At 36.5% G+C, this 12,569-nt stretch overlaps 1 protein-coding gene across 3 annotated transcripts; it reads left to right on the top strand.

Moving 5' to 3' along the window:
* Positions 1-207: 207 nt before the first annotated feature.
* LOC128557611 (gamma-aminobutyric acid type B receptor subunit 1-like) lies at positions 208-12,536 on the top strand. 3 transcript variants are annotated; one of them, XM_053545162.1, is made up of 8 exons: positions 208-304; positions 1,834-2,057; positions 4,359-4,496; positions 4,828-4,998; positions 5,879-5,980; positions 7,167-7,232; positions 8,036-8,231; positions 12,435-12,536. In XM_053545162.1, exons 2-8 carry the CDS (start codon positions 1,839-1,841, stop codon positions 12,494-12,496), a joined length of 954 nt encoding a protein of 317 aa, XP_053401137.1. In that variant the 5' UTR covers positions 208-304; positions 1,834-1,838; the 3' UTR covers positions 12,497-12,536. The 3 variants fall into 3 exon arrangements, with proteins under 3 accessions (XP_053401137.1, XP_053401136.1, XP_053401138.1); XM_053545161.1 differs by lacking the exon at positions 208-304 and adding an exon at positions 317-575; XM_053545163.1 differs by lacking the exons at positions 208-304; positions 12,435-12,536 and adding an exon at positions 317-575 and having other exon boundaries at positions 7,953-8,086.
* Positions 12,537-12,569: the final 33 nt, after the last annotated feature.

The raw sequence follows: 12,569 nt of genomic DNA, 5'->3' as shown, positions 1-12,569 counted from the left end.
TACGCTTAGGTTTTGACATACGGATAAAGGACAAACAAAGTGAAATATATCAATTATGCATGGGACGAGCACAATAAATTGCACACAAATACGATGTATAGCCACAAAACGAATGCATGTTACCATGGATATACGTGTTGATTTACATTAAAAGGAAGAAATATCTGTAAACTGACACCAAAAGTTTGAAAAGACCCTTACAATGAATAGCAATGAAACAAGATCTGAAACAAAATATACATCCTGTTTCATATCATTCTTTACCTTGAATTGGATTGAGTACATTTTACAAAGTCTAATTAAGGTATGTTATTTTATCCATTTATTTTGTTGGATTTAACGTCGCACCGACACACTTACAGGTCATGCTTTGATGGTGGAGGAAGACCATAGATGCCCCTCCGTGCCTAATTTCATCACCGGCGGGCACCTGGGTAGAACCACCGATCTTCCGTAAACCAGCTGGACGACTTCCTCTCATGATGAACGGCACGAGTGAGGCACATCCATATAGGTGAGGAGGGAATGATTTGAAGTCCGCGACTTAACCACTTGGCCACAGAGGCCCCATTAAGGTATGTTAAACTTTTAGACATTTGACTTTAACATTTATCGTCTCAGATATGTTGATATTATTTTCCTTATCATTGCTTCACTGATTTTGCATGCTGATTTGGGTTATATACACAGTTTTTACTATTAACACCTCAGTTGTCAAATTTTGTCTTAAATTCCAATTTCAAATAAAACAAAACAACACATTCACTTAAACTGATCTAGAGACTGTCAAAGCATGCATCCTCTAGTGTCAATTCCTCAAAAAAAATTTCAAACCAAAACTTAATCTGCAATCACAACCATCACGCACTAACAATTCAAACAAATCATTCAAGAGAATATCGGTGAGTACAGTCGGTTTTAACATTTGTTAATAAATGTAGCAATAGGGAGAGGGGGAATAAAAGTACATTCGTCTAAACCTTCGACGGAGAAAAATATTACTTTAATAGGTCTTCTCCTTAAAAGACTGATTAATGTGTCTACCACATTTTTGGAACAATACCAATTAATGTCAAGTACAGGAGATCAATATTTAGTTATTGTATACTTTGCCAGGCACTAATTACTATTATTTGGACACGAAATCTGGACATAAAACAGATCTTCTTTAGAAACTTTTATTTACAATACTTATGATATTGCCTGGTTTACAAATGATACTTTTACCGGTCTACATGTATTATTTTATTTTAAAAGTATTTTAGCCGTGACGATTTGATAGAAAGCATTGTGTCTATCATCGTTCTCTACCGATGATTCATGTGGGGAAGTTGGCAGTTACTTGCGGATAATAGGCTTTTACTGGTACAGAATCCAGGACTGACACTGGTTCAGTTAACTGCCCGCCATTAAATAACTGAAATACTGTTTAAAAAAAGTACTAGTTTCGGACCGATTGCTAATAGTTTCGACTATTTTGTTGAACTAAACTACTGACCGACAATGTATATAAAGATAATAGTTAGTTTCGACTATTTTGTTGAACTAAACTACTGACCGACGATTTATATAAAGATAATAATACTTTCAGAGATCTTATTCAGTGGCTCATTTCTCCATAGCATAATTTTTTATCGTATATTTTATAAATCTATTAAATCTATATTAGTACATGTACATACTTACTTGTACAGAATTACCTAATTTTGTGCAGCCTGTGTTTACTTGCAGATAACCTTTAATTAGCTATTAATATATAATATATTTACTGTTGATACACAATTTAAAACTTAAAACTTTTGGAAGCAGCTTATGTAATCATATTACTTGCAGATAATATGTTTAAACAACGGTACGTGCTGATGGTATTGGTTGTCTGTTTACCCATCTCCAACACCAAGGAACTCCGATTGTTGGGGCTCCTACCCATGACTGGTGATGGCTGGAATGGAGGCGTGTCCTGCTTGCCGGCTACCCAAATGGCGCTCGAGGACGTAAACAACAATGATTTCATTCTATCTGAGTATAATCTGAAGTACAAATGGATTGACAGCAAGGTATTTTGTCGCATGTCTTACGGTGATTCGTTTCGTAAAACTATAGCTTGCAAGTTATTAATATGTCAAACTCTATTGACATTGTTTTAGTTCAGTTACACATATTTTCTGTTTAATTTATATTTACATGAAATTTGTACAATTTTGCATTACATATTCGTTTCTTTAACTTTAAATATATCTTATGCCCCCGAAGGTTGGCATATTAAAATTGCACTGTCCGTACGTTCCCCGTGCGAATTCTTGTCCGGGCTGTAACTCTACCATCCATAAACCGATTTAAAAATGACTTGGCATAAATGTTCACCATTATAAGACGACATGCCATGCGCAAAATCTAGACCCCTAGCTTCAAAGTCACCGTCACACTTTGAAGTCTAATGTCAATAGGGTCTGTTTCCTGTCCGGTTCATAACTCTGGGATTTATCAAGGGATTTTAAAATTATTTGGCATAAATGTTCCCCATAATGAGTCGTCGACGTGTCGTGCGCAAGAGTCAGATTCCTAGTTCTAGGGTCAAGGTCACACTTAGAAGTCAAATGTGAATGTGATATGTTTCTTGTCCAGTCCATAACTCTGCCATACATAAAGGGATTTTAAAATTACTTGGCATAACTGTTCCCTATAATGAGATAACGTGCCATGTGCAAGACCAAGACCCCTAGCTCTAACGTCAAAGTCACACTTTGAAATCAAAGGTTCACATGGTCTGTTTCTTGTCTGGTCCATAAATTTGCCGTTTATCAACGATCTTGAAAAAAATACGACACAAATGTTAACCATATTGAGAAGATGTGTCGTGCTTTTGACTCTGGTTTCTCAGGTCAAGTTCAAGATAAAAAATGATTCATACCTGAACATTCTGGCATATTTTGCACAGACAACTGTAGCATTCTTGGGCACGCATCGGAGGCACATGTAACTAACATTGGCAGCTCTAGTTATATTTGTAAAACAATCTGATTTGTTAAAAAAATATAAACGATTTTTTGCTTGATATACCAGTAATACTATGGATGTTACACCGCCTCGGTGGTTTACTGGTAGAGCGCCTGCTTCGAGTGCGGAAGGCCATGGGTTTGCTCTCTGACCGCGTCATAACAAAGACTTGGAAAATAGTACTTGTAGCTTCCTCGTTTGGTTCTCAGCAATAACAGGACAGTTCAAGGAACGGTCAACACGTAGTTAATATAATGTGACTGGATGGAGAATCATGCTACGTGTCTTCAGCGTGATATTCTAATGAGGCAGCACTATAAAGTTGGGCATTATGCGTACTGCTAGATATTTGTCGTTTATATGACAAAGAAACGGTTGAAGTAAGAATTTAAAACAAAACACACATAAGCGTACGCACACATGCACACGCGCGCACACGCATGCGCGCTAGGGTATATTTAAGATGAAAAGTTTTTACCTGTATAATACTTCATATATTTTAAGAGACCTAGATCTATGTTTATGACATACTTGATAAACAGACCATACATATGTAGGTACAGTTTCATTGCCTATCTTGCGTGTAAAAGAACATTTGACTGATATATTTTCAAACAAGATTAGTGAACATGTTGTTTTGATGTAGTATTTGTTTTGATAGTTAATTATTTCTCCCTTCAAGTATGGGCACAAGCTACAGTGTGAAACATAACATTTTTTAGAGGTCGCTTGATTTTTCAGTGTAATATATTAACATCTTTTACAACGTGGATACCAGACACATCTACAAATCAGAATTAAAAGATATTTTCATTATATATGTAAAGGGAACAAAGGCATATCTTTGCAAATAGGTTTACCAAATTGTACTAACTTTGCACGCGCAAGGCCACGCGTAACATAATGAAAACAAAAGCAAGAATATAAGCCCAGCAGAGAAACATTCGAAGTAAATTGCCACACAAATAGCACTCCATATGGAAATAAGGAAATAAGGGTAGGCGTTACTGTTTCAACGTACACACTAACTGAACACATGTATATCATATCAAAATGGATGCAAGAAGTAATAACAGAGATAACTCTTAAATCTACCCAAACATACTCCTTACAAGACAGTGTAAATGAAATTGCTCCCTGTCAGGTGAACCCCTAACACAAAAGAAAACAGTAACCACAGGAAAGTCGCAACGTTGAAAAACGTTAAATAGTTCTCTGATATTTAAATATCACTCATATTAATGCATCACTCACATTAATGCGTGTGTGTTTAATGTTCTTGTCAAAAACCATTTACCCATTTGCCTTTATTTATTGCGTTCTTAAAATCTTTTTTTCCAAACATTTTTACCACTGTACAGTGCAATGAAGGTCAGGCTGTTTACAAAATGGTCAAATCTCTATACGAGGATCCAACGTACCACATGATACTTGGTGCTGGGTGCTCCGTGGCATCTGAAGGTACTTCACAAGTGTCTTACCTGTGGAATCTAACTCAGGTGAGAAACTAAAATAGATTTTATCAAATTTCTGATGAGAACAGTAGTATTGTCAGCGGGAAAACAGCAATGTCTACCAAGGCCAACGTTTACAATGTGTCTGTCCCGTGATAAGAAATTGATATATTTTTCAATATGCTTAAATATCTTGGAAGACACTTTTTTTCAAAACTTTACGGTTATTTTTATTTTCATAACTTTTTTGTCATTGTTTTGTCAATTATTATGCTCTTAACATCGGTTTATGTTGATGTTCTAAAATGTGTATGACTAGAGCAGACGATATATATAACGCACTGCTCTGTTAATACTGCTGACATGTCTGATTCAGTTTTCGTACAGTTCGTCTTCGCCAATCCTCTCGGACCGAAAACGATTTCCGAAGTTTTTCCGCCTTGCGCTTCCGGACCAAAAACTTAATCCGGCAAGGATAGATTTGATGAACGAGTTCAAGTGGCAGAAAGTGGCAACAATAAACCAAGCGCTAGAATTCTTTTCCTCGGTGAGTTGTAATATTTGCCTATTTTCAACTTGCATAGGGCCAATTCGTTTCACTTTTGCGGCGTACGCCGTTTCGCCTCGGGCAACCGGCTAGGCGTTCGTTTGGTTTCCCATCTCTACCCGGGTCTATCTGGCGTACGCCGATGTGCGCCGGTCTAGCGAGATAGGCAAAACGGCAAATCATAATCATAAATTCGCGATATAAAATCGGTTAAACATCTGAAAATTTGGGTTAATAAAAGTAAAGGTAGAAACATACTACAAGAAATATTTTGCTAACTTACTTTGAAAAGGCCTCACTAGAAAATCATAATAAATTGGAAATTTATCTTTTTTTATTTGCAGCTCACGTGGCCGACGTACGCCGAAGCGTTCGTTTATTATTAAACCGGCGAAAATTATTTTCTTGCCGCTCACATGACCGGCATGTCCCGGGTTGAGTAAAACGAATTGGCCAATATATAGATGTAATTTACAAGTCAAATGATTACCATAATTTACAAGAGCTGTCGATGGACAGCAACGCTCGACTATTCAACGGCCTTGTTAATTGAATGAATATAAATGTTAAAAAAAAAAGTACAGTTATAAAACCTGTACAATATATGGCAGTTCATCACAGTGAACAATTAATTTAATTGATTCCATATATTAGCTAAATTTTACACTGAAATTTAGATTGTTAAATGCTTGTATTCCTGTATTTGTATTTCATTCCTATTTATTCACCAACATGGCGAAGATTTCGATCCGAGTGAGCTTTGACCTGCAAATGTAAGACTTAGAGTTCTATTTTGATGATTGTTAACTGTACCAAATTAACGTACATATTCCTGTATATATATATTGTAATGATAATTTTTATTATGTGTTATAAACAGGTCACGGATGACTTTGTTAAAAGGGTCCAGGGAACGAATATCACGATTTTATCTCAGGAAATCTTTATGAACAATCCAATGACTCGGGTACAAAATTTAAAGGTAACAGTTTTCAAACGAATGATTTTAAAAGTTGATGTTTTAACATGTTATATCCGCTAAAAGTTAATTCTGTAAGTGTAAGTTTGATAATTTAAAAATTTAGAAAAAGAATAAAAAAAGAATAATAAAAATATATTGCCACCTATGTTTATCAGAGTATGCATGTGTCTTTTGTCTAAAGACTTCCTAAACTACAGACAGAGTTTTTATTTTAAATGAACAAACTTCTAAATATAGCCAAATCGAATAAATTAGATACAATGGTATTGTTACATCTAAGTTTGTTATATATGGCGTAGTTTTATCACCTACTTTTGTAATGATAGTATTACTGTCACATCGGACTGACTCTAGTTAACGGATATGACGTAATTAGCTTGCCTATGGCTCAGCGCGCTGGTGAGGCATAGTTCCTCTAGTTTTATAATTGACGGTGAAAGCTATATATTCGTAAAGATAATTGGAACACCAAGAACAGTAGAGGATGTGCCTAAATGGTTTATGAGACCAGTTAAATTGTCAAAAGTGTAAGAGAAATTTCTACAACCGCATTCATATTTATATTACTGCTTCTTCACCTCCAGCAAAATATAGCATTATACACTAGGACTGTTCATAACAAACAGGAAGTTTGTTTTTATTGAGTTTAAGTCACACCAACACAATCATTGGTCATATGGCGATTATCTAGCTTGTGATGGTGGAGGAAGACCCTGGTTGCCCCTTCGTGCATTATTTTTATCACAGGCGGGCACTGGGTAGATCCACAGACCATTCGTAAGCCAGCTGGAAGACTTCCTAACATGAAGAATACAACACCCCAGTGGAGCTCGAACCCACATAGGTGAGGGGCAAGTGATTTGAAGTCAGCGGCTTGAGAGGCCCTCATAAAGAATAGGAAGTGGCTACTCAAGTGTTGCAATTCCGTGTTGTTTAAGAGATATGGTATAAGAAATCATATAAGGATACGGTAGTAATACTGTTAGCCTTAGTTTTATTGCTGACTGTATTGGGAAAAGATCTAGACCACTTTCACTTTAATGTCCATGTTTTAGTTTAGTTCATTGAGAAAATGTGAACACGCGTAATTGCTCGAAAGCCATTTTTGGAGCATTTCAGAGGGTGGAAGAATGTTTTTTTACAATGAAACAAACTTATACCATACGTCTTTTTCATTATATTCTAGACTCACGATGCTAGAATAATAATGACTGCTGTGTATGAAGACAAAGCCCGGGAGGTTCTCTGTGCGGTATGAACTGAAGTTTATTATAATCAAAATGTTCTTTCTGCACGTACCTAATTTAATAAATAAAATCGTATTGTTAAAATTAAAACAAACTGTTTGCTTTCATGTAAACACTTCAGTAACATTAAAAATAAATGCAGATTAAAGATATAATGAATACTTAAAAGTAAACTTTTCAAATTTACTTTGTACTTTTCATTGTTTGGAGCTATTGTAAAATGCAAAATTTCAAACTAATAATATTGTGTAGGTGGGATATGTTTAACTTTTAGCTGGACTACACGAAGTATATGGAGTCTGAGCTACATGTATCCTGTTCGACTCGGCGCCGGCATCAGCGTCCGAGCCGGCGTCAGAATCGTCGTCCGGCCGCAACTATACCTTTGTTTTGTTGCACTTTAGCTACTAGATGAATTTGCTTCAAACTTAAAACAGATATTAAACATCATCACCTACATCATACGATACAAGGGCAATAACACAATATTTCATGAATTATCCCCTTTTAACTTAGATATTCAGATTAAAGCTTAGATGCACTTTCATTCTACCTCTAGATGGATTTGATTCAAACTTAAAATGGTTATTCCACATCATTACTAACATCATATGACATACGTACCACAAGTCTGACACTAATATTTCATGATTTATGCTCCCTTTTAATTTGATATTTTAGGTCATTGTTATGCATTTTCACTTTTTTAATTTTTTTTATTACAGAAGAGAATTGATTAGTGTTCCACATTATAGATAAAGACAAAATGTAGACACAGTTAAAGGTACACCAATATTGTTATCAACAGGCATACAAAGTGGGATTGTTTGGTCCAAAAATTGTTTGGGTATTTGTTGGCTGGTATTCTTCAACCTTCTGGAAAGTCGGTCTTGATGATTTGGAATGTACAGAAGAAGAAATGTCAATGGCTGCTGAAGGGTCATTTATCACAGGGCCGGTATATTCCAATCCAGTTGAAGAAAGGGGAATAGCAAATTTAACAGGTAATAAGTTTTATAGAATCACTTACTACTTTGATACTAGTGACATTTTTGCAATATTTTTCTAGTGGTAACTTAAGGAACTGCTGTCCCAATTTCGAAATAATTTCACATATATGTTCCTTGTGTGACTATCTACTAAGATTGATCAAGTTACTACTATAAGATTAGTAAAGAAATGTGACCTTCAAAGGGCTTGGTTATTTTTCTGTATATGCATATAGTGAAAGTGTAAAATACCGACTAGCCCAGTTTCAACTTATTTTGTAAGAATGTAATTTTGTAAGTGGCGAAATTAAAAAATATGAAATTTTATCTAGATCATAAAGCAAGGGGTATATACGGGGAGGATAGTGAGAAGTTAGGAGGTGAAAGGGGGTTAGTCCCCCGCCTTTTAACAATAAGAATTGTCAGTGGTGACATCTAAGAAATGTGTAATCATTGTCAATAGCAGAAAGGGAATATAAGGAAAGTTGGAGCTTGAAGGGCATTAGTCCCCACTCTTCGCAGTAAGGACGTTTTGTAAGAATATAATTTTGTTAGACTGAGTGATGAAATGTAAAAATGGTGGATGTTAATGCATACTTAAAAAGATCTTACAACTCGTGCACATACTGAAAGAGATTGTAAGTAATTCTTACAACACGTAGGTTTCTGGCAAACTGGACAGAAAATGGGCCATATATGGAAATGTTGGTTGGATGTCCCTCTAACTTAATTATTCAAGCCATTATGACAGGTCAACACAAAGACAGACACTGGGACACTTGTGCTGATTTTACAACATGGCTATATATTTCTCTGAATCTGCAGATCCACTTTTAAAGAAATCTGACAGAGACTTAAGCAAAAAATCACTTTGACCTGTGAACCCTGTGTAAGCAATCTAGGATCCGTGTAATGTGTAATGCTATAGAATTTTATACTAAGGTATCCGATCCATAAATAGATAACATTTTGATGCCTGGTGACTCCATGTTGTTGGTATCACATGAAAGAGTTGTGTCTCAGCTGAACAAGAATAAGTAAATAAAATGACCATAATGATATGCACGAATCACTATAGTTATGTTTTGACTGCGAAATGATAAATCGTTCATTGTAATAACTGGATTTCTGTGGAATTATCTTTGAAAACTACTAAGTGGAAAAACATCTGTAACCTATTTTTATCATGTAGCTTCTAATTCATTTTTTCCAGTAGAAAATACACTTTCGAATGATACCAGAATTATATGCGTTTACCAGGCATCAATATTTAATCTATTTTAATAGCATTGTTATAAAGAACTTGCTTATTTGTGGATCGAATAACTTAATGGCATATTAAATTGAAGTAGATCGTGCATTGCCTACATCTCCATTGACAAGAGTGAATAAATATCTGAGGGCCGGTTTTATTGTACAAATCTAATTGCCTTGATAATCCACAGTTGCATTTTCACCATCAAACCGGAAGTGGGAAATTTCTGCGTCTGAAATTGGCTACAGAGTCATATATGTGTATCGATATTTTATAGATGGGAAAATGTATGGGAAAATTTCCTGTATAATGACATTTTGTAGGAAGTTAGTTTTGAATTACTGAAACTTTAAACTAGTAAACCAAACGGCCATGTTTCCTGGGAAATAAATGTTTCCATGAATGAAATTTTATCCAGTTATGAGTATTATCCTTTATGTGATGTGAGCACTGCATTTTCACCCCGTAATATCGTCATCGGTAGATCGGTAGATCGACGTGCGATAGTAAGATTATCGACACAAAAACACGATGCGAAAACGCGATATTGATATTGTGTCTTCTTATTATTGTTTCGTATTGAATTATCGCGCGATTACATCAAGTATTTGTGTCTTCGCGTCGTTTCATCGCACTGTCACCTAATATACAGGTTGAAGTGGTGAAACAACAATGAACCTAACAGAGCTCCTAAATTTTACTAAAGTATCATTCACCTGGTAAAGCTCTGATGGTGATACGATAGTTTTCATATATTTATGTCTCCCCCAGGAGACATAATGTTTTTGCCCTGTCCGTCCGTCCGTCCGTCCGTCCATCACACTTCATTTCCGAGCAATAACTGGAGAACCATTTGACCTAGAACCTTCAAACTTTATAGGGTTGTAGGGCTGCTGGAGTAGACGACTCCTATTGTTTTTGGGGTCACTCTGTCAAAGGTCAAGGTCACAGGGGCCTGAACATTGAAAACAATTTCCGATCAATAACTACAGAACCACTTGACCCAGAATGTTGAAACTTCATACGATGATTGATCATGAGGAGTAGATGACTCCTATTGATTTTGGGGTCACTCCGTCAAAGGTTAAGGTCACAGGGGCCTGAAAATTGAAAACCATTTCCGATCAATAACTAGAGAACCACTTGACCCAGAATGTTGAAACTTCATAGGATGATTGGTCATAAAGAGTAGATGACTCCTATTGATTTTGGGGTCACTCCGTCAAAGGTCAAGGTCACAGGGGCCTGAACATTGAAAACTATTTCTGATCAATAACTAGAGAACCACTTGATCCAGAATGTTGAAACTTCATAGGATGATTGGTCATAAAGAGTAGATGACCCTTATTGATTTTGGGGTCACTCCATCAAAGGTCAAGGTCACAGGGGCCTGAACATGGAAAACCATTTCCGATCAACAACTTGAGAACCACTTGACCCAGAATGTTGAAACTTCATAGGATGATTGCTCATGCAAAGTAGATGACTCCTATCGATTTTGGGGTCACTCCATTAAAGGTCAAGGTCACAGGGGCCTGAACATTGGAAACCATTTCCGGTCAGTAACTTGAGAACCACTTGACCCAGAATGTTGAAACTTAATAGGATGATTGGTCATGCAGAGTAGATGACCCCTAACGATTTTGGGGTCACTCTGTCAAAGGTCAAGGTCACAGGGGCCTGAACATTGAAAACCATTTCCGGTCAGTAACTTGAGAACCACTTGACCCAGAATGATGAAACTTCATAGGATGATTGGTCATGCAGAGTAGATGACCCCTAACGATTTTGGGGTCACTCTGTGAAAGATCAAGGTCACAGGGACCTGAACATTGAAAACCATTTCCGGTCAGTAACTTGAGAACCACTTGACCCAGAATGATGAAACTTCATAGGATGATTGGTCATGCAGAGTAGATGACCCCTAACGAGTTTGGGGTCACTCTGTTAAAGGTCAAGGCCACAGGGGCCTGAACATGGAAAACCATTTCCAATCAATAACTCGAGAATCTCTCGACCCAGAATGTTGAAACTTCATAGAATGATTGTTCATGCAGAGTAAATGACCCCTATTGTTTTTGGGGTCACTCCGTTAAAGGTCAAGGTCACAGGGGCCTGAACATTGATAACCAGTTCCGATCAATAACTTGAGAACCACTTGACCCAGAATGTTGAAACTTCATAGGATGATTGAACATGCAGAGTAGATGACCCCTATTGATTTTGGGGTCAGTCAATTAAAGGTCAAGGTCACAGTGGCCTGTTCATGTAAAATCATTTTTTGGAAATAACTTGAGAACCACTTGACCTACAATGTTGAAACTTAATAGGATGATTGGATATGCAGAGTAGATGACCCCTATTTATTTTGATGTCACTTGATCAAAGGTCAAGGTCACAGGAGCCTGAACAGAGACTTGAGAACATCTTGGCCAAGAGTGTTGAAATTTAGCGGGATGACTGTACATGCCAAGTAGATGATCCCTATTGCAGCCAACCATCAGTGTCTCTTTGACTGTCGCTCCTGACCCCTATTGACTTCTTGCCTATAGGACTTTGCATTGGGGGAGACATGCGCTTTTTTACAAAAACATTTTCTAGTTTTTAATGTTTTCTGTTTTATACGATTTGCCAACCTAAAAGCTTGTAGCACAATGTAACTACAATGATAGAGAACTGCTAACTGGTTTGCAGTGTTGAATAAAGCATTGTAGTTTAGAACATTAATTTTGAAATCATTACATTTTCGTCATATATAAAGATAGATTTTCAACTGCATGGGTGGTAAATTTATTTGTTCATTTCATCCATAGTGTTATCTTTTACATCTTTATATAATTCGCCATAAAGAAACCAAAGAATTCTTGGACCTTGTTTCGTGAATTGTGCATTGTGCTCTTATATAATAAGCTCCCTGCATACACGATATAAATATAATACCTGTATTTGCTCCAAATTTTAAGCCAGGGAATTTGCAGAGCGCTATTACAGCCATCCAGCATACAGTGTGGACGCAAAAGAATAATTTCTATGCATACCAATGTTACGACCATATTTGAATAGCTTCCATGGCTCCTGATTGCGCAAATCATAGACTC

The sequence above is a fragment of the Mercenaria mercenaria genome, chromosome 6 (genome assembly GCF_021730395.1).
Source record: "Mercenaria mercenaria strain notata chromosome 6, MADL_Memer_1, whole genome shotgun sequence".
In the NCBI taxonomy this organism is placed as follows: domain Eukaryota; kingdom Metazoa; phylum Mollusca; class Bivalvia; order Venerida; family Veneridae; genus Mercenaria; species Mercenaria mercenaria.
The sequence above is the reverse complement of the archived record's forward strand: the minus strand, read 5'-3'. Positions and strand labels throughout refer to the sequence as shown.

Excerpts from the sequence above, each read along its gene's own strand:
- LOC128557611 (XM_053545162.1), top strand. The coding sequence starts at position 1,839 with ATGTTTAAACAACGGTACGTGCTGATGGTATTGGTTGTCTGTTTACCC. Across the intron at positions 4,497-4,827 it reads ACCTGTGGAATCTAACTCAG|TTTTCGTACAGTTCGTCTTC; the intron begins GTGAGAAACTAA and ends TGTCTGATTCAG. Across the intron at positions 5,981-7,166 it reads CTCGGGTACAAAATTTAAAG|ACTCACGATGCTAGAATAAT; the intron begins GTAACAGTTTTC and ends ATTATATTCTAG.